The 25,431-nt window shown below is 38.8% G+C and overlaps 1 protein-coding gene across 2 annotated transcripts; it reads left to right on the forward strand.

The window, feature by feature from the left end:
- The first annotated feature begins 439 nt into the window (after nucleotides 1–439).
- Nucleotides 440–21,724, forward strand: sec14l1 (SEC14-like lipid binding 1). 2 transcript variants are annotated; one of them, XM_084743859.1, is made up of 16 exons: nucleotides 440–603; nucleotides 960–1,066; nucleotides 7,624–7,773; nucleotides 7,951–8,082; nucleotides 8,458–8,586; nucleotides 9,192–9,405; nucleotides 9,832–9,941; nucleotides 11,938–12,127; nucleotides 12,827–12,915; nucleotides 13,006–13,076; nucleotides 14,779–14,950; nucleotides 16,934–17,068; nucleotides 17,245–17,379; nucleotides 17,974–18,225; nucleotides 19,191–19,369; nucleotides 20,984–21,724. In XM_084743859.1, exons 2-16 carry the CDS (start codon nucleotides 1,004–1,006, stop codon nucleotides 21,087–21,089), a joined length of 2,127 nt encoding a protein of 708 aa, XP_084599985.1. In that variant the 5' UTR covers nucleotides 440–603; nucleotides 960–1,003; the 3' UTR covers nucleotides 21,090–21,724. The 2 variants fall into 2 exon arrangements, with proteins under 2 accessions (XP_084599985.1, XP_084599984.1); XM_084743858.1 differs by having other exon boundaries at nucleotides 980–1,066.
- The last annotated feature ends 3,707 nt before the right edge of the window (nucleotides 21,725–25,431 follow it).

Below are 25,431 nucleotides of genomic sequence, written 5' to 3' on the forward strand. Positions count from 1 at the left end.
GGCATGATAGCATGAAAATTCAGAATAGGTATAATACAATACAAGCACAACAGTTTATGCAGGCAGTTGATTCAGTTTCAATATTTTTTTTAATTTCATTTTTATTAGTTTTAAGCACACAGTATTGTTTCAGTTAGTTTTAGTTGTTCTCTAAAGTCTGTTTTTTTATTTTTATATCTATTAACTAAAACGTGTTTCTACAGCCAGTTTTAGTTTTAGTTTACTATAATAAACTTGGCATGTTGGCTTTCTTTACTGTATGAACTCAGCAGTCTGCTGTTAATAGACTTTTGTAAATTATTTTTGGTGGGTTCATTTTCAAACATCTCGGTTAGGACACTGACAAAGTGGTGCGCGTGCCCTTCACAATAAAACATCTGATAATAGAACTTCAAAAAAAAAACGGACTTCCTGTTTGTCTGAAAAAGGCGGAGTTAACAGTCGGTGTTTGCAGACCGACGAACAGACTCGGCTGTTGTTTTCATTTTGCAGTTTACAATGCGGGGAACTACACTTTCCCCACACAGCTGACAACACTGATAAAACACGGAAACTTTGACTTCTTCAGTAACTTATCAGACACCAACCAGGACCAACACTGCTGTAAGTCATGTGTTTTTTTTCTTTACGTTGTGTCCGTTTGTCACTGAAAAAAATGCATCCCATAGATTTAACACTGTAGCGAACGGGCCTGTACTTCATATAATTTCAGTATGGAGACTCTGACGGCTCCTAAAAGAGTCTTATTCTACCAATTTACTATACAAACTACGCTTTTACCGATTTTAACTTAACTATGCAGTTGAACTCAGGGTCTTGTTACAGTTACTTTGTCCTTACATTGACCCTTCAGTCAGCTGACACATTTTAAACGTTTTACAACAGGCAGGCGGTAAAGTAACCCGTGATAACTGTTATCGTGCTTTTCTTAATTAGTATTTTGCTGTGTCATCATGTAGTATGTGTGGTTATGTAACAGGCTGCCTGTGGATGAGTGTCAAACATGGTGCAGGAGTACCAGTCCCCGGTTCGGGTCTACAAACACCCGTTTGAGTTGATAATGGCGGTGAGTAGTGTGTTTCATTTAGTTTAATGTCTTCATTTACTCAGAGGAACAATGCACATTGATCAACATCACTGTAAATGTGTCGTCTTCAACTGTTATTCCTCTGCCTGATGTTGAACTGGACATGAAAATAACAAATAAAACGCAACATATCAGGTTAAAGTCAGAGAGAGCAAAAAATTAACTCACACAAATTAACTCATTACAGCAGCTCAAAACTACTAGAGTACAGCTAGAGAAAGGAGTGAGTGATCAATACAGAAAATATGAGTTGAATAAAAATGTAAAAACACTAAAAATATAACTGTATGAATTAGGGGTGTCCCGATCTGATATTGATATCGGATATCGGTCCGATATCAGCCAAAAAACGAGTATCGGATTTTATCAGACTGCATCTAAAATCTCAGATATAAGCGCTCTGATCAGCAGTCCATTTTCTGCTCCAGCACTTCTATCCATAGGTGACTCTGGTTGCTGACTATTGTTCTCTGTTTGAGTAAAATCACTTGATCAAGCCTTTTCTAACATTCCACACTACAAAATGAGTAATAAAAGTATGTATAATTCGTGCTGATATCCTATCGGATCAATATCGGTATCGGCCAATACTCAAGGCTGCAATATCGGCATCGTATCGGAAGTGAAAAAGTTGTATTGGGACATCCCTAGTATGAATTTAACAAACTACACACAGGCTGTCTACACTATATACACCTTTTTCTTAAACAGATGCATGGATATATGGACAGATGTATGGGATTCATGGATACTCATGGATACTCCATAAATGGGCAGCAGGGTGTTGTAGTGCACCAGGGCCTTCCTTTTTTTTTGTTAGATTATTTTTTGGGCTTTTTGCCTTTAATTGGATAGGGACAGCTGAAGACATGACAGTAAAGGGGGTAGAGAGAGGGGGAATGACATGAAGCAAATGGGCCACAGGCGGGAATCAAACCTGCGACTGCTGCAGAGGACCAACAACCTCAGTACATGGAATGAATGCTCCACCAACTTTCGGTGAATAGAATATAAGTAGAATACAAAAAGTCACAGTAAGAGGACATGGAGGGGCGACAGTCAGTGACTAGGTATGATGACAGGTCTAGTTGTCTTTTAGTGCTCATACAGTACCATTATAAGGACAGATGATGATCCAAAGTGCTTTGCAGGATCTTACATAAGTAAACCGGTGACTGAGATGTGTCTATGCCTTTTCTAGCCAGTGCGGCTTTGACCTTCATGCTCTGCTTCTACTTCTGCTCTAATTGAAAGGGATAATGTAAAACAGAAAAATATAAAAATAAAATAAAACATTAAAAAAGACCAGACACTTTTAGAAACTTTACAGAATGCCTGTAGCCTTGTCTGCCACCCAGGGTCATCTGTCTCGCTCTTGATATGCACTTAACTGCAATCAGTGCTGTGCGTTGAGGCTGAACAAAATATACTGTACACCCTATTCTTTCCTGAGGCTGTGGTAAAAAAACAAAACAAACAAACAGTCATTTACAGGGTACATGCTGTGAGAAAGCTGCTTATTAAAGTTTTCACTTCTTCAGCAACTAGCACAGCAAAGTTTCTTTCCACTTTATACAGTGCCAGGCTGATCATTTTTATATATTTTGCCTTTTTGCCAGGGCTAGATATTGGACATTTATGCAGAAAATATCAGTAAATATACACTAGGACTGTACTGAATGTTCTTTTTTTTACATTTGAAGAGACGCAGGTTTTCGAATGGAGCTTTGAATATCTGTCATCATACAAACACCAATTCCAAAAAACTAACACAACACACTGTATAAAAAAAACATATAAAATATAAATAAAGCAGAATGCAATGATTTGGGAATACTTTTCTACCTTTGCTCATTTTAATTCAGTACAAAGACAAGATATTTAATGTTAAAACTGATTAACTTTATTGTTTTTTTAATCAACATACACTCATTCTGAATAATCATTCTGATGTCTGCAAGGCATTCCAAAAAAGTTGGGACAGGAGCTTGTTTACCACTGTGTTACGTCATCCTGTCTTTTAACAGCACTCAGTAAGCATTCGCTGAAGTTTTGAAAGTGAAATTCTTTCTCATTCTTGCTTGATATACAACATCAGGTGCTCAACAGTCCAGGGTTTCTGTTGTCCTGTTTCAGTGACGCCCCTTTCATATCCAGTAATCATACTATCACCTCTTACCAGTTCACCTGTTTACCTGTGCAATGTTCCAACCAGGTGATTCTTGAACATTCCCCAACTTTCCTCAGTGTTTTGTTGCCCCTGTCCCAAATTTTATCACTTTGATCATTAGATGTCTTGTCTTTGTTGAAAAAGCATTCAGTTTTTATGTATGTTTTATACATACATAAAAACGGATACATGCATCCCAACTTTTTTAATATTGGGATTTGTATTGTGACATCATCACCCTAAATAAAAAAAAAGTGAATCAGTGGATGAAATAAATTGGCCTTTTTCAATGAAAGTAGTTTTCTTTAATGAATATAATCTGTCAGTTTGTTCAACATTAATATTATTTATGGCGCTGTCTGATTGCTGCTGGAAGTGTTAAGTGGTGCCTCCCTTTGTGTGCGTCAAACAGGTCTTTTAACTACAGTGAAAATGTTTTTGAAAGGCTAAATGCCAACAAATAGGGACTGGGAATGATTACATCCATCTTTTTTTTCAATAAATTTGATTTTTGAGGCTTTACAACGGTCTGGACTTATTGGAAATATTTGTATCCTATCCCTATTCGAATCCTACACAACCAGTCTGAATCCTTTCTTCATAATATAATGCTTATAAGAAGAGTGTGATTGCTATGGGTCAAAAAAGGCTGATGGCAATATAATATACCTTGAATTTTTGGGCTGACTGTTTTCTAGCTGTATTCAATAGTGTTGTAGTATTATTATTAACAGTCATACCAGAGAACTCCACTAACAAAGCAACAGAGATCTCAAACATTTATTCACCATTTGATTAATTTACTTTCCCTTAAGTGGAAAACATCTCCTTATAATACTGATATATTGCTCTCTGCACTTCAGTGCTTTAGATAAATGTATGAAAAGGCGCTCCGCATGAGGCAAAAGTAGGACAAAAGTGAGGTAACTGTGCGTTTCCATGAGCAGGAGTCTGTTTTCACCCACTTCAACAGTCTGCTTCTTGTTATATATTAAGCCAAAGACTTATGCAATACCTTAAGAGGGGGTAAAGTCTGTGATGTTGCCGTGACACTTTGCTCTGCAGTCTATCGCTCCTTCACCCAGCAGTCCAAGTCAACACCTACACAAGCTTCATTTCCCATGAAACATCTCTGTGAAAAATGTCTCTTGCATCAGTGCACGTTATTGAAAGGGATCTCGAAAATAAGCCCTTGTGAAAAGCAAGCAACAGGCCATATGAAAAGATCCAGGCCTCGACAGCATAAAGGAGAGAATCCAGTGAATAGTCTACCACCTCCTCCACTCCCATTTATCTCTGGGCTTTCTCATTAGTCCCCTGGCTGATCCCGTGGCTGATGTAGTCCAGGTTATTACTCCAGCTAACAGCCTTCATCAGTGTCCTGGATATTACTGAATGTTAAACCAGTGACATCATTGTTGTCCCTTTCATGGCACGTCTTAATGATCTTGCTCAATAGAATTCCTTGTGCAGACATAGATACACTAAGCTTGCTCTACATGATTGACACCTGCAGAAAAGCATTTAATCAATGTTGTCTGAGGAGATAATGGCACTATTTTTGCCCTGTGAATTATAATGGTGTAAAATGTTGTTTTCTGATGTTAGACAAACTCTACTGGGGCCATTGACAGTTCTCCTCAAACACATGCTGCTCATCTTTTATGCTTGTATCTCTGAGAGGAATAGGTAGGACAGAGATTTCAATCAGCAAGACATTGTGTTTTTGTTCCACAGTGTGTTTGTTACATAACGCCAGTTAATGCTGTGTATTTTCCAGAGAAAGCGATGGTGAATAATGTTATCTTATTGATTTAGATTACTCATGTGCTGTGCTGTATCATTACAGGCAGGGTGTGTGTTTGTGTGTGTGTGTGTGGGTATGACTTAAGCAGCTGGGGCAATCTGGGACAAAGGGACGTGTCCCCAGTTGATTGGAGTTGATTTTTGGGTACGTCTGAAAAATTAATGGAAAATTAACCAAAATCACAGTTTAGCCTACAGCAATTCTCAAATCCTAGGACGCACAATATTTGTTAAAAGCAAAATGTGTTTCAAAATATTATTTTAAATCAAATATTGTCATGCTGCAGATGTCCTGGCCTACACAGCATATCCTTCAGATTTAAGATATCTTCTTTGTTTGGTACCCTGCAAAAATCACACTATAATCCACTCATTGTGGGTCATGGGCCACGTACAGTCCAATTTGATCTCAAGTATGCTGGACGAGTACAACAGTTACATAATTCTATATTAAATAACAACACCTCAGAAGGTTTCCCTTTGTGGTGTGAAGGAGTACAAGCACATGCTGCGAACGTTCACAATTAAAGAACCATCCATTTACAAAACAGATGATGAAGGAAAAATAAGTGCAGTTTCAACAATGTCTCATTTTTTCCACATTCGGTCTGTTTGTTTTTATTACATGTGCATTACAATGTACAGATCACAAAGAATCTGTAAATGCACAAAACATTTATGTATATGATAACAATGATGACATAATTAACAATATTCAATATCTTTAAATATGACCACAATAAGTGTTGATTCTTTTTTCATAGAAATGTAGTCTGGTCTGGAATACTCTGCTCTGCAGATTTTTTACAGTTTGCAAAGGCATGCAGGCTGGATTGGGGGTCAGAACTGTCAAATAAAGGCATAAAAATAAAGGCATAAAAAAAGCTTCAAAAATATATCTGAGGTTCAAGGGAGTGGAAATCAAACAGACAAGTTGATTCTTAGTTCAAGCTCATCCACATGTAGACTGTGTCTACATGTGGATGAGACTGAAGTCTTTTCTAGATAATGTGAGTTTGGACATATGCATATGTATGTGTCTGTCTGTGTGTAGCTAGAGGTGTCTGTGTATGTGTTAGTGGTTACTGTGGTTTCAGACCATTGCGTCTCTTTATCATATAAAGTGCCTTTCTCTTCCTCTGCATGTTAACAAATGTAACAAGGCAACATTCTTTGCCCTTAAATGGACATTCAGACCTGATGAAACCGTATGGAGCTGGAGTCCTGCCACATACACATGTCAAATAGAGTCAGCCTTGAGTCCAATTAAAATGGATATAAAAAGTAAAGTATATACAAGACCTAAAAGTTAATATAGAATGATTATGATAATGCAAAATATAAAACTTATTAAAGGAGCAATATATAGCAATTGTGGAGTCCAAAAAGCAAGTTGGAGCCATAGATGGTGTATTAAATAGATTGAAGCCCTATTTAATAACCTATATGATCTATGGCTGAAGCAAGTTTCCCCTGGGGTTGGGTTCAGTGACAGCCTGCCTTACTGGGTGCCAAACTCCATTAACTTATTGCTCAATTTAATCATTATAAATATCTACTCCTTGTAAAAGATGATCAACGATTTCTTATGACTCATTAAGAGACGCTTACGTCTTTGGTGAACGTTCTGCATTAATTTTTTAGCATTAATTAAAATGAAACAGGCAAATAAAAACGCAACTTATAGCCCAGAATAGAAACTGTGTGCTGCAGTTTGAAGATAACATATCATGGACACTTTATATCAAATCATAAACATAAACTGTTGCTGCCAGGGACAGAATGAACAGCATATCTGAGCTTTGTCCATATTTGTTCCTCCTTCCAAACTGTGAATTAGTTTATTTTCATTGTGCGTTTGAAAATGGTCACAGGGCCACCTGGCACCCTATCAGTGGCTAGATTTGGCAGATGGGAAATCCATGTATTTGTTTACTTGTCAATAGTTTATCAGCAAAAACCACACTGCTCCTGGTTACATAGACTGAGGGTTCTTTTTGCATATCCTGAAACAGCCACTCAGTGACTCAGTCAATATTGACAGGTGAGCCCTGGAGAAATTGGTTTGGACAGATGGTCCTACAATGTGCTGCGGGCAGTAAAACACAGAGCAATCACCGCTTGTAAAATCTGCCACAGCTGTAGGCTGCTGCAGTGCAAAAAACATCAAATTTTAATATGCATTTATAGAAACTGTTTAAGCCACTAACTATTAAATGTGTCCTAACCTGACACAAAAATTAGGTGCTCTAAATCACATGCTGTACTGTTTGTTCAGCAAATTTCTCATCACAGCACAGTTTACTTTTATCACAAGTACAAGTGACCTTCTCATCATGGATCCATTCAAAGCAGTGTATCTGCTGAAAAGCAACAAAAGCTGACAAAAGCAGAAACCTCCAGCTGGAACAGAATGAACAGAGCCAGGAATATCTGTGTTGTTCCAAAAAAAAAAAGGAAACGAGAATAAAACATGATCAGGATTAGAGAATCTACACAGATCTTCTTCTAATTTGTTCTAATAATTTTCCTTCACGTGTGATTTATTTCCCTCCTTCAGGCTTATCATAGGAGGTTCCCAAAGTGCCCCCTGATCCCAGTGTTTGTAGACAGTGAGATCATCAGCGAGAGCCAAAGCAACGACGGATCCACACTGGTAACTGAGAGACGCTGTATGATCGACATTGATGCCCCCCGGCTTCTTAAACGGGTACCTCTCCTCTAACCTTGTACAGAGCAAAGACCATTAAAAAATCATACTCGTAGAAACTCGCAAAACTATCAGAAAGTGTGTATTTTGTGGCAATATTGCATTAGATTGCATGAACTGAAAGATTGAATTTTTGAAATATTTATGTGTAAATATTTTCTTTCTTTCTGCATATAGATTGCCGGTGTAGACTACCTGTACTTTATCCAGAAGAACACTCTAAATCGTAGAGACAGGACGCTCCGCATTGAGGTCCACAATGAGACCTTTTCCAGCAGAGTCATTGTCCGTGAGTGCTGCAACTACACGGTGAGCGTCAAAGTCCAATAAAACAGACAGCGTCCAGGAGAGTTTTATTTCTTTGTTGTTGTACTTGTTTTACTGTTCCTGTAAGACAGTCATAGAAAAATTCCCCACTTCTTCATGTGCAAATCACTCAAACTCTAGTTTTCCTATTCAGTGCATGAATTTTTGAATGGTCTCCTTATAGTGTGCCAAATGTGATAAACATTTACATCAACAGCACCCTAATTTCATGCTGTGTACTTGATCCCCTCTGACCGTCTGATTATAACTTTGATGAAATTCTGTTATTACTTTGTATGGGTCATTTAAGAATAGTTAATGTTGTGATATATTTTTTCTAGCAATATGCATGTTTTTATAGATTATTCTTTTCCATAGGTTCATCCAGAGAATGAGGAGTGGACGTGCTTCGAACAGACAGCCAGTCTGGATATAAAGTCCTTTTTTGGCTTCGAGAGCACGGCAGAGAAGATAGCTATGAAACAGTACGCTAGCAGCATTAAGAAGGTTTGCGTCCTTGAACTGACTTTGACTGATTTTACTGATAAATTGTATTTGTGTTCTGTGATCTGTTTAGCATGTACAACCCTGATTCCAGAAGGGTGTGTAAAAACATAAATAAGAACAGAATGCAATGATGTGCAAATCCTGAATACTGATAAACTTGCTGTTCCTGAGCCCATGTACTGTCCTTTATACTATTGTCCCTTAGGTACAAAGATTTCTCTGGAGTCTTATAATGATATGGATGGCAGATGGTGAAACCTCTAAATTTATTGCAGTTGTGTGTTATGAGACGTTCTTAAACTGCTGGACTGTTTGACCACACAGTTTTTCACAAAGTGTTCAACCTCTTCATTGCTTGTGAACAACCTTTGATACCCGATAATGATACTATCACCTATTACTAGTTAAGCTGTTTACCTGTGAAATGTTCCAAACAGGTTATTTTGTGCAGTCCACAACTTTCCCTGTGCTGCTGTCCCAACTTTTTTGGAATGTGTTCGCTGTGTTCAGCGCCCAAACGTTTGTGGAATCAGGGTTGTATTAACCTTGGATTCACCAGCACTGTCACACTAAAAATGAAGCCTTGTCTCCTTCCTGTGTTGTAGGGTAAAGAAATTATCGAGTACTACCTCAGAGAGCTGGAGGAAGAAGGAATAACTTACATACCTCGTTGGACACCCCCCGTTGTCTCTGGCGCTGCTAGGCTCCAGCTGCCGCCGCCCTCTGCTGCCAGAACCATCCCAGCGAAGGGTGCTAAGAGTGGACTGGACAGTAAAGACCCGGCCTGTCCCACAGAGCCGGTTGTTGGTTCTCCAGATGGTCAGTGTTCCCTCACTAGTCACAGTTTCACACAAAAATGCATTGATAAGGTTAAAAGATTGATTCTTTATGTTGTTCAGAGCACATACATTCAGTGACAGGACTGAGATCTTCACAAATGCTGTAGTTCTGTCTTTGAGTTATTTTTTTGTTATAGTAACAGTTAATCAGGGGATTTTTAAAGGCTAAATATTTTGTCCCAGCTGTGCCTCTTTGGCACTATTTTTAGTGGCAGATTTTCAAACGAAAGTGCCAGAATTAAAAGCACTGTCATCAGAGGAGGAGCAGGTGAAAACTTCCAGAAACAACTAGTTTTATTATTTTTGCACATGATGAAAATTCACTGCACTGTTCAGCTCCCAATGTCTCCAGTTTGTGCTTGCAGTATGTGCTAACTTTACAATGTACATGTGTTTTGGCCTGCAGACAAGCTGGATGCCGACTACATCAGACGTTACCTAGGTGATTTAACGCCTCTGCAGGAGAGCTGTCTTATTCGACTTCGCCAGTGGCTCCAAGAAAACCACAAGGGCAAGGTCACATATACACAAATGCAAACACTGTTTTGTTTGTTTATAGAGGAGTTTGTGCCAATATGTTAACTATGCATGTATTTCTAGACACTCACACAATCTAGACATCTGCTCAGCTCTTATTTCCACACTTAAGTCAGTTTTGCAGCTGACATATAACAAGATTACAAATAAGCATCCATTGGCAAAAAGGTCACTTAACTTAATGTGTGTCCTGGGTGATCTGATCACAAGTGGACAGCTGTGAGCACATGAGTTCACACCTGGCATTACAACATGTCTCAAGATGTGTCCATCTGACCTCTTGTGATCAGATCTCACGTCCCCACTCTGTTTACAAATTAAGACTAATGCGGTTTTGTCAGTCTAAAGTCCATTACTGTCCATTTGATCGTCAAAGTGGAGATTTGACTTATTGTTCCTCTTTTTTTTATCTTAAGTGCCAAACTATATCAGCATGCATTAGCCTCATGTTTTACTTGTGCTCTCAGCAGCCCAGCAGGAAAGCCATTAGTAACAGAGTCAGGGAAAGTAAAAGTGTCCATCCCAGCGCACCACAGAGTCTTTCTCCTGTTTGCTCTTCATAGCAACATGATGATATTTGAAAGGAAAAAAACAACGTAATGTTTTGCATTTAAAGCTGAATTTTCAAGAATGCACAAATGAATAAGTAGCTGTTTCACGTCCCCACTCTTTATGCAAATAAACATGCCCAACAGTAGCCAACACTCTGGGACAAATGGACATGTTTTTTATGCAAACAAAGAAATAACATACAACATCTGTCCAATTTACAAAAGGCACAAATAGAAATTGTCATAGACAGTGTTTCACAAAGTGTATAAAGTTTCTGCTCACTCACAACTCTCACAATTCTGGGGATATTGCGGCTGCTATTTTTTTCATAAACATCTGTTGCTTATCCTGGCAGGTAAACACTTCATTTGCATTACAATGAACCAAATGATGTACTTACACCATTTCAGTCACATAAGTGGCCATTACAGTGTCTCCCAGGATACATTGCAGACACACTGCTAAAAGACTGCGTCACACGCAGCCCAGACCACCTCTGAATGTGGTCTGAGCAATCAGCTCTTAAATGCATCTCACACATTCACATCTGTACTTTGAGCTTCGAGTGTGTGTGTGTGTGTGTGTGTGTGTGTGTGTGTGTGTGTGTGTGTGTGTGTGTGTGTGTGTGTGTGGGTGTTAATATTCAAACCGTGATGTCCTGTTCAAATTCAGAATTTACAGTCTATAAGCATAACAGACAGTTTGAACTAATTAGCCTTGTGATCCAGCTTGACCTATTTCATGCCCTGCTGATGCTTCAGTGAACTAAGCTAGCATCTTGGAAGCAGTGTGTGCTGGTTAGTATTTGTGGTTCTGCACTGTAAGTGGCCAAGTTACTACCAAAGCTATCTTACTCAACAACAACAAAAATCTACAGAGTCACCTGCTAGCTTGTCCTCCAGGTAGAGCTGCAATAATTAATCAGTTATTAGTTGCTTCTTAAATATATCGTCAACTATTGCTTAATCTGTTTGAGCATTTTTTTAAAAAAGAAATGTCAAAATTCTATGATTTCAGCATCTTAAAGGTGAATATTTTCTGGTTTCTTTACCCCTCTCTGACAGTAAACTGAAACAAACTTGCAAAACATAACATTTGAGGACGTCATCTTGGACTCAGGGGAAACCTGATCACTATTTTTCACCATTTTATGGACCAAACAACTAATTGATTAAAATTAGAAATTGACCTATTCTTAAACTGACTAGATTTTGACAATTAATTAATCAATTAATCAAGAAAAATAATAGTTAGTTGCAGGTCTACGCCTAAATAAGGTTAAATGTTGTTAGACATGTAATGTTCAGTTAATAAAATAACAAAAATAATGTTGTTGACAGCAGCCCTAGCATGTTAACACCAGGTCTGAATGTGGCCTTAGAGCTCTGCATTTGATTTTTCACGCTTGCTTCTGGTTGCACAGATTCCAAAGGACCAGCACGTGCTGCGCTTCCTGAGGGCCAGAGATTTCAGCCTTGACAAGGCCAGGGAGTTTTTGTGCCAGTCGCTTACCTGGAGGAAGCAGCACCAGGTAGACTTCCTGTTGGACACATGGGAGCGCCCGCAGCTGCTTCAGGACTATTACACTGGAGGCTGGCACCACCACGACAGAGGTACTGCGTTATTAATACCTGCCTGTTTTATCTCAAGCTCATCTCATTTTCACTTCATTTCTCTGCTTGCTGTTATTGTGCTGCTGCGGCTTTGTCCGCAGCGAAAGTGAAAACTTATCAGCGAGCGTGAAGATAAAGAGACAGAGGGTTTTTAGTCTTCTGTATTCAAGTCCACACTGTTGAAACGGCCTGTTAATTATTGACTGTAAAGTCTGAGCACCATCTGCCGTAGCTCCCGTGTTTGAAAATGAGTCATTGCTTTCAACAGCTCAACTGATCCATCAGGTCAGCATTAGGACTTAAACACAGGAAGTGGCCTTTGAATGTTCACATGCTAAATGAATAGCTGTCCGAGTGGCAAATACCAGCTTTATGTGGTAAAAGTCAATACTACAAAGGGATCTGACTCGTTCTGCTGGCGGGTTCTTCTTTGTTGTACAGTGAATGGACTGTATGGTGAGTGGACTGCATTTATTATCTCCCTTTTCATGTCAGCCAGTCACTTAAAGCAACCTTCACCCAGTCACACGCACAATATTCCCAGTAACTGGATTCATATATTGATGGTAAAGGCTGCTATGCAGACTAAAGGATCGACCCTACTTTTCAGATTAGTAGACGACCACTTCTACCACGTGAGCTGCAGTTGCTTGATCTTGTTGCTTGAATTTCCGTGTCTGTTTTTGTTGTCTGGTTTAGATGGCCGTCCTCTGTATATCTTGCGTCTGGGGCAAATGGACACTAAGGGCTTGGTACGAGCCTTGGGAGAGGAGGTGCTACTGAGACAGGTGACATGAATACACTCTCATACTCGTACTCATTTCCATGTAAAATATCATCACTTACATTAATACTACAACTTGATGAATGTGACTCAGGTCTTGTCCATCAATGAGGAGGGACTGCGGCGTTGTGAAGACAACACCAGGGTCTTTGGTCGACCCATAAGGTGCCTAAATATTAATTAATCTCTGCTCTGTCTGTCTCCTTGGTTAAAGGTACTATGTGAAGCAGTTACATGTATTAATCACTTTCTATTGCCAATCACTTCTGAAACAGTGCCAACGGTGTGCAACCCTCCCGATTTTCCCACGAGACTCACGTTTTTCATCGCCCTCTCCTGGTTTTCCTCCCAGGATCTCAACTGCCCCATATTTCTCCTGATTTATGAACAATTTACACACCTTTTTTATTTATTATTAGTATTTTTATCACCTGTTTCTGACGGTGAGCAATGAGTATAAGCCCTACATCTCTAAAAACCTGTTTCCACCCAGACAACAATACAGTGACACTAAATGTCATCTCATGATGCAGAAGAGAGCTGCTCAGACCCACTGGATGCAGTCCTTCTTAATAAATTCCTACTCGTGCCTCGTCTCCCTCAGTGAGTGAGACACAGAGAAAGGAAGAATACTAATAGAAAGATTTACTCAAGGAAATTGGAAATAAGAATTCTTGTTTCTTGTGTGATGTTTCAGAGGAAATGGGCACATTTTTCTCAGATAAGACAAACATACCCTTGGAAAAGCATTTGTAAAATGTGTGTTATTGTAATGAAATTCACTCCCCCAGTCTTTGTTTTAGAGCTCGACACAACACGAGGCTAACTTTACTTATCTCATTTATCAACATGATGCCAGTCGCGTTCAGTCTTGTGTATGTCACATCACTGTTGGGACCGATGCTCAGATTTCTTGCTCATGCCTCGTGTGAGCGCGAGCAACAGGATGCTGGCTGCAGTCCACTTAATGGCCACCACTGTCATCGATAACAAAGATTTTCAGAGAATTCCACATTAGAGCTGCAACTATTAGTCGATTAATTGATCAAAAGAAAATTAGTTGCCAACTCTTTTGATAGTCAATTAATTGTTCAGCCATTTTTCGACTAAAAATGTCAAACATTTGCTGGTAGGCGAGTCTGGCGAAAGATAGTTGATTGAGTCTCATTCTCGGTGCATTTTAAAATGAAAACGGCAGTTGTCAGGGCATACAACCTATTGATCTTTACAAAACAAAACTTGATAGTTTAACAACAGCATAGCTGACAGGGCAAAAAAAAAAAAATATATTGAAAAATTGAATCAAATGCTGACCTTAAAACTGAAAGTCAAATCAAATCGTGAATTGTGACACCACAATAAAATATTTTTTTTGTTTGGAAGCTCAGTGTGATCCACCTGCGTTACTGACTCCTTCTGGCTCTGATTGGTTGTTTTTGTTCAGGCATGTCTATTCTTGCAAATGCCATAATGAACACTAGGAAAAGCCACAGTAACCAGATCTTTTCATGCATTTGTTTCATGTATTACTGTCAGGATATAGCAACAGTTAACGCAAATACGACCAAAATTTTCTTTTGTAAAACTTTTGTAAAACCCTTTAAATGAAAGGATTTGCTGCTTTTCTTTGTTATGTATGATAGTAAGTGAATAGTTTTTCTGTTTTGGACTGTTGGCTCTATAAAAGAAGCAATTTGAAGACATCATTTTGGACATTTTTCAAAATCTTCAAAATCAAACTTCATTACATCAGCAATCATTAATTGCATTTTTATTCTACATAGTACCTTCAACACCTTATCAGGTATACACAAACACTTTTATGTCACGTCATGTCATGTAATGTCTATATGAATGTGTCGTTCAGCTGCTGGACTTGCCTGGTGGATCTGGAGGGTCTTAACATGCGCCACCTGTGGAGACCAGGTGTTAAGGCTCTGCTGAGAATCATCGAGGTGGTGGAGGCCAACTACCCCGAGACTCTGGGTCGCCTGCTCATACTGAGGGCGCCTCGTGTTTTTCCGGTGCTCTGGACCCTGGTGAGAATAAATGCTGGCACTTGCATTAATGTGGCTTTAATTAGTCCTCTGATTATGGAAGAGTGGATGAAGTTGTCCAGTGCAGACACTGAGGTTGCAGAAGAATTCTTAATAGCTGGATGTAACGCTGTGAATATGAGTAAATGGTAAACAAAGACGAAAGAGGAGGAAGATAATTATAGGCTCACAATATGCAGATCCTCATAGGGGAGATTTCATTATTGCTACAGCAGTATGCCACGGTATAGTCTGTAGAAGACAGTAATGGCATTCAGCAAAGAAATAAAGACTTAATGCAAGTACACCAATATATTTAATTAAATCAGAACCGTAATAAAAGCAAGAAAACCTGCAAGCAGGTTTTAATGGGGCCCGAGCAGATTGTGAAGATCGCAAACATTTTAAGAGCAGAAGACCAGATGCAGATGAATTTAGAGATTATAATGAAGAATTTTGACTTTAGGCCAAGGTATTTTTTGGTTAATTGCAAAAACAGTGCAGTCTACAGTGTCACCTCGAGGTCATCAACGAGTGTCATTATGTGCCTGAGTAGTGGGTGGAATTTGTAAAACACCTGCAACGGGCAAGTGGGACTTGGCCAAACGCTGGATCTTATGGTTATGGTGTGTATGTTTAGACCAGTAGAACACTGACAACAAATAACACTTAACATTAACTAAGTTGTGCAAACAATTAATAAAATCCTGCTTTGACATCAGTGAGAGTGAGCAACATTCAACTATTAAGAAATATTTTTCCGGCAGTCAGTGCAACAGTCAATGATGAACTGCTCATTATTGTCACTATATGCTGATCAGCTGTTTGTAAAGCTTGTTATCCTGAAAATACACACTGTGGACTGAGAGTTACATGGCCGTTTGTCTCTCTGCCTGCCAGACTCCATTAAAATATTGCTCAATTTAACCGTTATAAACATCTACTCCTAAAAGATAATTGATTTTTTATGACTCATAAACAGACATTTACTCATTCAGCGAACATTCAGCATTTATTTGAAGTATAATTAATGTGAAACAGACATCAGAAATTAATATATTACAGATTTCTCCTTTAATCAGTCATTAAAAAAAATCATGCATGGACTAAGTCATGACCAGAGATTCTGCAAAATGAGTTGTGTTCTAATCCATGAAGTCTATTACAATATAGATTTTTCACATTTGTGGCACTGTCTAGAGGTGAAACGCAAGGTGTTTGACTACGTAAGCTTAGTAAACACTATTGAACAAGTGTGATTTTCAGGGCTATTTATCAGTGTGTTCATGAGTTATTGCAAATAACTAGGGAATTAGCTAACTTAGGGAATAAGCTATTGGTCAAAATGATTGGCTCATAAAATTGAAATTTCTTTGATAACTTTAGATCAAAGTCCTTGGATGGTTTTTGGGATGATTGGTCTGGTCTGTGATGAGTTTGCAAAAATAGGATTTTGAAATTGAGCAAAAAGTCAAAAAACTGACACTGTTAAAACAGAATACTAATTGAGATGCAGATGAATTAAGAGATTAAAATGGTGAAATATTTTTTCTTATATTATTGTTACAGCGCCACCTTGAGGTCTGTTGAGTGTCATTTTTGTTGCCCGATTATTGTGTGGAATTTGCAGCCAACCTGTCAATTTTCGTGTTGCAGTTTTTGCTGCACAAACACTTTCAGATGAGAAAAATGAGAAAGAAGGAGAAGGGTTGGAACAAAAGCAGTAGGGCTCTGCAGTGAGCAACACTGCTTGGACTCCTAACAGCTTTTACCTGGAGGTGTGAAAGGTATAAATAGAAAATAAGATTAGAAGTACTCACACAGTATGAGCTAATATGACAATAAAATCAGTTGTAAAACCACCAGCTAATCTGTTTAGTTCTCACGGGTGAATAGTCAGAATATTCATTGACTTTTGCAGTTTGTAACATATGAATCTGCTGTTGCTTTCATGTTCTCTGATGACTTTTGGTGTTTTGTTTCCAGATCAGCCCCCTGATTGATGAAAATACCCGTAAGAAGTTCCTTGTGTATGCTGGGAATGACTACCAGGGTCCAGGAGGACTGGTGGACTACATTCACAAGGAAATCATCCCCGACTTCCTGGGAGGGGACTGCATGGTGAGGGTTTAGTTCACACAGCACTGACTCGAACATTATATTCTGAAATAATGCATACTAAATATGTATGTTCCTGCGCAACAATTCCACACAAGCAGAGACATTTCCACATGAAAATGAGTTGCCTCTTGTTGTCATTGGTTGAGCTTGATGCGTTTTTCTTCTGCCCGCTTCAGTGTGACATCCCTGAGGGAGGTTTGGTCCCCAAATCTCTGTACAGGACAGCAGAAGAGCTGGAGAGTGAGGAAAACCGCCTGTTGACCGACTCCATCTACAAGAGTGCCAGTATTTTCAAAGGAGCCCCATATGAGGTACGGTGTCTGTTTTCAAATCAGCACTCAGATCACGTGTATCAAAGCATGAGGTTATCTTACCAGAGATGGTACACAACTCCATTACTTAAGTCAAAGTATAGATACTTAAATATTACTCAAATTCAAGTGAAAGTAGTTTTTATTTGAGTTAAAGTATTGAAGTACGGGGTTTCTCTCACATTAAAACTATAACAAAATATGAGGTCTGATGATTTCATGAAGTTCTGTGGGATCAAGGGAGCTGTTATTGTAGTCAAAAGTGCAATATTTTTCTTTCATATGTAGGTGGACTAAAAGATATAAGTTTCTCAAAGATTAATACCACAGTACTGCTAGTACAGATACTCCAAAAAGTCTACTCAGGTACAGTACTCAAGTAACTGTATTTAGTAACTGTCCACTCCTGGATCTCAATTGTGCTAATGTGTAAAGGCTTACATTTCAATTTTTCTGTGTATGATGGATTTTATACTGTGGATAAGGGCGCCACCAGCTGTAAGAACTCCACATTGCAGGCTTGCGGTCAAAGATGTGATTAATGTCTTTCTGTCTGCTGTTCTGTGTTTTCAATCTCTTTACATCCTCGTGCAGATGCTGATCGAGATCACAGAGGCCTCGTCTGTCATCACCTGGGACTTTGATGTGTCTAAAGGAGACGTGATTTTCAACATCTACCATTCTAAGAGGGCCCCACAGCCTCCTAAAAGAGACACCCTCGGAGCCCATGGCCTGACGTCCCTCGGCGCCGTCAACGCCCAGCTGATAGACAGGAGCTGGGTGTTAGGAAAGGACTACAGCATGGTGGAGAAAGCCCTCACCTGCAGGGAGGGAGAGAGTGTGCAGGTCAGAGAGACGGTGTCACTAAGCTGTGGCTGCGTTTCATTAGTTGTTCAACACGCCCTCGCTGACTTTCCCTCGCCACTTGCCCTCTGTGAATCGTCACCTCCATCATCAGTGTTGCTCGATCAGTGTCAAAAAATGAAGTGAACTTGTTCACTCAGCCCTCAGAGAGTTGAGGGAGCAAGTAAACAACGGCGGTCACCATTTATTTATTCATTCATTTTTCAGGGACAGTACACATTATTTTTATATTATTCTATACCCTTACTGCTAATCAGAACACACATTTTTAAACCATATTTCTTATTTGGCTTTGATTTAGAAGGGACATGGGTTATGATTGAAGCACATCCGATAGCAATATTATTTAATTAATTTGTCAAAAATAAAAATTTGAAGGCTTATAACACATTTTTAAATTGTTTTAAGCTATAAACCCTTGTCTGGGACCAGGGTGCAAACCAAAACATCTAATATATTACATATATTTCATAGAAGAAATTGCAAAAGACATTTTTGCCTCATTGAAGTGAGTCTGCAGGTATTTGTGATGATTTGTAAAAAGCAGTATCACGCAAGAAGCCTACAACCGAGGGTCGATTCATGACAGTTTGGGCTGAAAGTGTTCAAGAGCAAGAATTTCACAGTTTGAGATCATTATAGTGCTGTCTGTCTGTCTGTTTGTCTGCCTGCTTACCTACCTACCTACCTATCTTAGGGCAAATGTGCTTCATTAAATGCCCCTGCTCTTGCCCCAACCTTTTCCCCTTGGCTCTCCAAGCAGCCTCCATGCGACGCACACTATTACGTCATACCCAGGGCTGAGGGTAGCTGAATGAGTGGATGTAGAACTACTGATGAAACGCAGGATGTGTTTGTCCCTGTTTACTGTCTGTTGCATGCAAGCAGTTAAATTCTCCATCACCGCGGCCTAAAATTGATCCTGCAGCTCTCCTCTGTTCAAACAGGGCTCCCATGTAACACGCTGGCCCGGCTTCTACATCCTCCAGTGGCGCTTCCACAGCTCGCCAGCCTGCTCCGCCTCCAGCCTGCCTCGTGTGGATGATGTGCTGGCCTCGCTGCAGGTCTCCTCCCACAAGTGCAAGATCATGTACTACACCGAGGTGCTGGACTCCCATGACTTCAGGTCAGTTTGTTTATTCCACTGAGCCTTTGTTTTTTTTTTCTCTGGCTGTGTCATGTTCTCTTTGTAATGTACCAAAGCTGCCTCTCACACAGTGCGTGGGTTTATCAAAAATCAGTGTTGTGATATTTTTGGAAATGATCTCTCATTGTGTTTTACAGACATGTTTGTCAGATACGTTCTTTGTATCAGAGCTTGTTCATGTTTCTCAGCTGAGCATCCTTTAAATGATGATAAACTAGTTTGCACCATTAATGAGTGATGTGTGCTTGAATGGTGGAGGGCTGCAACTAACGATTATCTTTATTAATGATAAATCTGTCAATTACTTTCTCCATTAATCGATTAGTTGTTTGTTCTATACGATGTCAGATAATGGTCAAAAATGTCAGTCGGTGGTTACCAAAGCCCAAGACATTGTCCTCCAATGTCTAATTTTGTCCACACCCCAAAGATATCCAGTTCACTGTCATACAGGAGTAAAGAAATGAGAAAATATGCATATTTAAGAAGCTGAAATCAGAGAATTTGGACATTTTTTTTCTTGAAAAAACAATTTATGAATCAGTCAGAATAGTTGACATTTAATTTATTAGTTGACAATAGGGATTAGGGGTGCAAATTTTGTGCAATTTTATTAACCACTGAAGACGCTAACAATTGATCAATCAATTTATTATTAAGAAGAAATAAGATTTAAAAAATGCAATTTATTTTTTCTTTTTCTCCCCTCATTTTTTTTCCTCATTCTTCAAGTGTCCTTATTCAACAAATGACTCCACCAGACAAAACATTGTCAAATGAGGTGCAATTACTGCCATTTCTAGACCACCAATAAATTATCCATGATTATTTTTTGAACTGGTTAAATTCTTAACAGCAATTAATCATTTGATGATTAATCATTAACATCCCTATTAGGGATGGGCAGCGAGAACCGCTTTTAAACCAGCTCTGGTTCCTGACTGAATTTGATGAAATGCAGCTAAATGCAACAACTCATTAAACAATTTAACTTGTTACTTCTGCAAAAAAAAAACTAATAATATACAGATGAAGGTGAATATTTTCAGTTACTGTCATGTAATGTCTTTACATAATTATGGCAAGAAGTATCAATAAGAATGTCATTGAGCATTGATATCAGTATGCATTGTCAGTAACAATGAAATCCTAACAATACCTATCCATAGTTCACAATTAATCGATCGATCATTGCAGCTCTAGGATGGTGAGAGGATGATTTGTAAATGTATTTATTAAGTTGTATTTAGTCACCTCCAGGAACAATCCCACTCAGGTAAGTATAATGCTGAATCTTCAGGGATTGTAACAGCCAATCCTATTAATGGATATTAAATAAGTTATATTTGTCAGACTAGAACATAATGTGTTAACTATTTTAGATTAAGAAATACCACATTATTTGTTGAAAGAAGCCTTTTGTGAGAATAAAACAATATCTTCTTGAATGAATGAATGTAAAAACTCCTCACAGACGCCTTGTCAGAGTGCCACAGACCCCTATTTGAGAACCATTGCTTTATATACCTGTTATACTGTATGTCTGTTTTTGAGACCGTACATTCACTTTCTGTCCTCCTCTGTTATGTCCAGGGGATCCATGACCAGTCTGGAGTCCAGCCACAGTGGTTTCTCTCAGCTCAGTGCTGCCACTACCTCCTCCAGCCAGTCACACACCAGCTCCACCATCTCAAGGTAGCATCTGCTCAGCAGGGGTCAAAGGCAGCAGTGACCTTAAACCTAATGACATCTTCCTCCAACTGTGCCTTGTGCCTTCAAAAAGAGGCTGTTTTTACTCACACACTTCAATTAGAATTTGATCTGATGACTGAAAGTGAGGAGAGGATTATGGAAATGTTTTATATCATTATTATTATTTTAGCAGATCAGTAAAGGTTCATTGATCTGATTCTAGGGAGTGATGTACGTAAAGAATCAGTTGCCTGCACATATGATGACTGACTTGTTATTTATAACAAAATGTAATGCACAGTGCAAATGTTAAATATATGATTTGTAGTTAGTACACCATATGTGACCATGAGTGCCATTACAGAGCAGCATCTGCTCAATCAATAAGACAAAATGAGATGCCTCACAAACAGTTTCTTTATGTGAGATATAGAGATTGCAAATGAAATGTACTGTATGTACAACGCACACAGCTTCAGTTCCTGAAGTTGCGTTCGTTGTCCACAAGATGTCAGTGTACTCTGTGATTGGAACTGCTCTCAGGTCTGCAGTGTGTTTACAGTCCAACACTCACACTTTGTCTGCTCTTCTAAGAAATCGAAAGGAGAATTGTTTAAATAAAGAATTTATCACAAGAATTAATATTGATGCAACTCCAGCGTGTGTCTTTATCCTGAATTTAGAGCGAAAAAACAACAGTGAGTGCAGAAGCAGAGCTGCAGTAGTGGGATAGTAATTTTGAATAATCGTTGAGATGGGTTATTAATCATTTTTAAACAAAAGGTGAGATGTTAAGAGTGAGCAGATAATGTGAAATGTATTTTCACTCTCTAGATTTCATGTACTGTTTTTGGGCTTGTTAGGCGTAGCTGCTGAGTTTTCTGAGGCAGCTAATTTGAATGCAATATAGTGCAGCCCCTTGTGATCTGGCACAGGGCCAGGCCGACAACTGATTTACATAAAACTTTAATTTCCATAAACTTATCAGATGCTTCCAGCTAAAGCTTAATTGAATTTCCCTGTGTTATGTTTTTTTTTTCCTCAGTTTGCAAACTTATGTCATGTTGCTTCTTGTGCCAACCCAATTCTGAGTCAGGTGGATGGTGTTTTCTGAGGGGCTGAGTGAACGGGAGCCTGACTTCCTGCTGGCGTGACAGGATTGTTAGAAAGAGGAAGTGTACTGACTTTGCTAGAAGCTTATTTACTGAATTACTCAGCTTGCTCTAATGACCTCCCAAGACACACATTGTCCACATAAACAGCAGCTCCTGATGCTCATAATTTGCTATTAAAACCTCTTCTTCATGAGCAGTTATGTGATTTAAGGCTGAAGCATGTCACTGGCGTCTGCACTCTTGAAAAATGATGTCCATTATTTAGGTAACTGTAGTTTGTTAAGTAAATTAAGTAAAGTAAACAAGAGGTCCCTCAGTAGAGTGTAGATTTTCACCAGGCAAACTGAAAAAATCACCAACATTTTGATTTCAGTATTTTTTTCAGTAACTATAACTTATTACAATAACATTTGTGATGGAGACTACCTCTACCTCTCTGTAGATTTATTTTCCCTCATATTTCTTTGACAAATTAAACAGAACAAACTGTGTGTTTATTGTGTGGCCAATATTTGTAACTATCTAACAGTCAGTTTTTTTTTTTCACCCCTATACTGAAAAGGAATTATTTCCGTTTCTGGAACAGTCATTCATGAAGTAATTTCTCAGAGCTACAAATTTCACCTCCTGCATTTGAAAGTTTGACATCTCATCACTGACTCTTTGGTTGCACGGAGCATCACAGATAAAACCACAACATTATATTGAATTTGTCTCAAGAGTAACAGGCCAGAGGATTCAATCCCAGCTACATCCCTGTGAGAAATTGATCTCTTTCTTGAACTTAACCAGCTCATAAGCTGCTGGCCGGCCTGTGATGGAGAAGCAGTTGAATTAAAATCCCATTTTCAATAACACTGAAACGAGGAACACTAGATCTCTTTAATTCTTTGGTGAGCACAGCAGGCAAAGAGGCAAAGGAGGAGAACGGCATTGATAATATGCTGCTGAAATAGTCTGTCTTCTTGTTAAAGATATAAACACCCCAGTCTTCAGTGGGAATATGTACATGATAATGAATCATCATTCTCTCAGAAATACCAGACAGGCATAGGGATAGTCAACACCAGGCTGATTTTTGGTGGGGTTTCTTTTTTCTATTTCCATCTTATAAATGACAAAAGGTACACAGGTTGTTCTTTTCAAAATAGTGACTCATGCAACACTTCCCTGTGTCAGGGGCAGATTTAGTCATTTTGGGGCCTAAGGCAAACACAGACATAGAGCTTCGACATCCCTTGTTCTCTCCCTGTTTCAATCCTAGAATAAATAATAAGTACAAAAATAATCCTTTGTTTATAGTCTCACAGCTGAAAGGAGCTGTTCTGAAATCTGATGGTACAGTAGCAGATACTCCTGTATCTCTTGCCAGACAGCAGCAGAGCAGAGCAGGTTGTGGCTGGGTTGGTATTGTCTTTTAGCGTTGTCCCACTTCTTCCTTTCTACCGTCTTTTCAACAAAGCTGGAGTAGCTTTGCTTAATTTTTCAGTACACCATGTCGAGCAGCTTGTTTGCATGAGATAGCTACTGTCTTCTTGAATAATGTCAACAGATGCACAGTAATCCTGCGTTCATGTTACACGTGTTACAGGAATTGCCAACTTCTCTGTTTAGGCCATATATGCAGAAACATGGCGGTAAAAAGAAAACATTTTGTTGATTACTTATTAATTCATGAAATACATGTCAATTTTTTGCGTACACAATTTGTATTATGGTATTAGGTTGTCACAGTTCGTTGGGGTCCACAAAGAGTGACCTGGATTAGTTAGAAAAGTAATTTATTAGCAATAAATCTAATAACAAGTTAGCTTTGCCTAATGGTAAGTCCCCCTCTGGCCTGTGTCAGCATAGACCTTTGAACCCACTTGAAAGAGCTGACCAGGGGAGCTGGGAATACAAAGGTTTAAACCAAATTATACTGTACCATCCATCTCTTTACCCCCAATCTATCAAATCGTACAAAGAAACAGCTTGTTTCTAACTTGATTTGATCACAGTAAGAAAATCTCATCAGACATAAGGTTGTAGAGCCTCGCTGCAGTGGAGATACTCATTAAAACCTAAGCTTGTGTTTCATTTGCTTCCTTCTGACAATCCTGACCTTCCCGCTAATTGAAAAGGAGAGCTCTGGATTAGTGTGTACTAAATTATTTTTAGGAGGCCTGACACACTGGAAGAGAAACTTTGTCCGGGATTGTTTGTGTCTACAGCTTGAATCAAGGCCTTGCCTCACCGTGTCGTGTGGAACCTGAAAAACAGTAAATGTTTAATGCCTCCTCCATCTGAGTTGTGGACCTGTCTATTTAACTAATCTCATATCGGCCAGCTTGAAATTCATTTTCTGACTTGATGTACTACAGGGCCTGATTAATATGTCCACAAACAAATAGATACAGTCACGTCTATTTATCTCTGATGCTTCACACCAGCGCTCATATCTTCTAACATTGATTTTCCGTGCATCAAGAGAGACCATCAATCTAGCTTCAATTTAGGCCAATTTCTGAGCACTGCCCTCTTTTGCAATGAAGTGTCAAAGCTCTGCTTAAGTCATATGTCGCTTTCATCGGTTTCCGACCATCAGGCCTGTTTTTTTTTTTCCTCCAGTGTTTTCTTAGCCCACTGACTTCTGCAGCTGACATTTCCATTCCTCTCACTCTAAATGTGCACTAAACTGTGCAGGTCAATGTCAGTCTGCCCTACTTAAATGCTAATCTGAAGTGTATCTCACAATATTATCACTTGGATAAAATATCTTTTGTGTCCAAGTCAATACAGACAGAAAAGCAGGGGGCAACATTTCTGAAAGAAAGTTGTACTAAGAAAGTAAAAATTCAATTAAAAGGAAATTACATTCAAAAGGACAGACAACCAAATATATAATTAATGGTCATTTAAGAAAAAAAAAGGTATGTGATACATAAACTTACGTAAAATATTTTTCTAGGGGATAAAAAAAAACATTGTTTGAATTAAATGATGTTTTTTGTTTGTTTTTTAACCTGTTATCTTTTTTAATAATATGTTGGATTCATGTTGTGTATTTTCAGACATATTTGAAGTTTTGCAGAAAAAAAACATGGTTTTGTTCAAGTGGCTTCCAATTTGGTAATTCCCTTGGAAACGGATTAGAGGAAGATGAAAGATGAAAAAGGAAAGAAAATAATATTAAGTTTCCACTGGATTTAAGTCTTTGAGGAATTTGGGAAAATCTTCAAAACATTGGTTAGT

This window comes from Lutjanus erythropterus, chromosome 19, assembly GCF_056507025.1.
Source record: "Lutjanus erythropterus isolate fLutEry1 chromosome 19, fLutEry1.hap2, whole genome shotgun sequence".
In the NCBI taxonomy this organism is placed as follows: Eukaryota; Metazoa; Chordata; class Actinopteri; order Lutjaniformes; family Lutjanidae; genus Lutjanus; species Lutjanus erythropterus.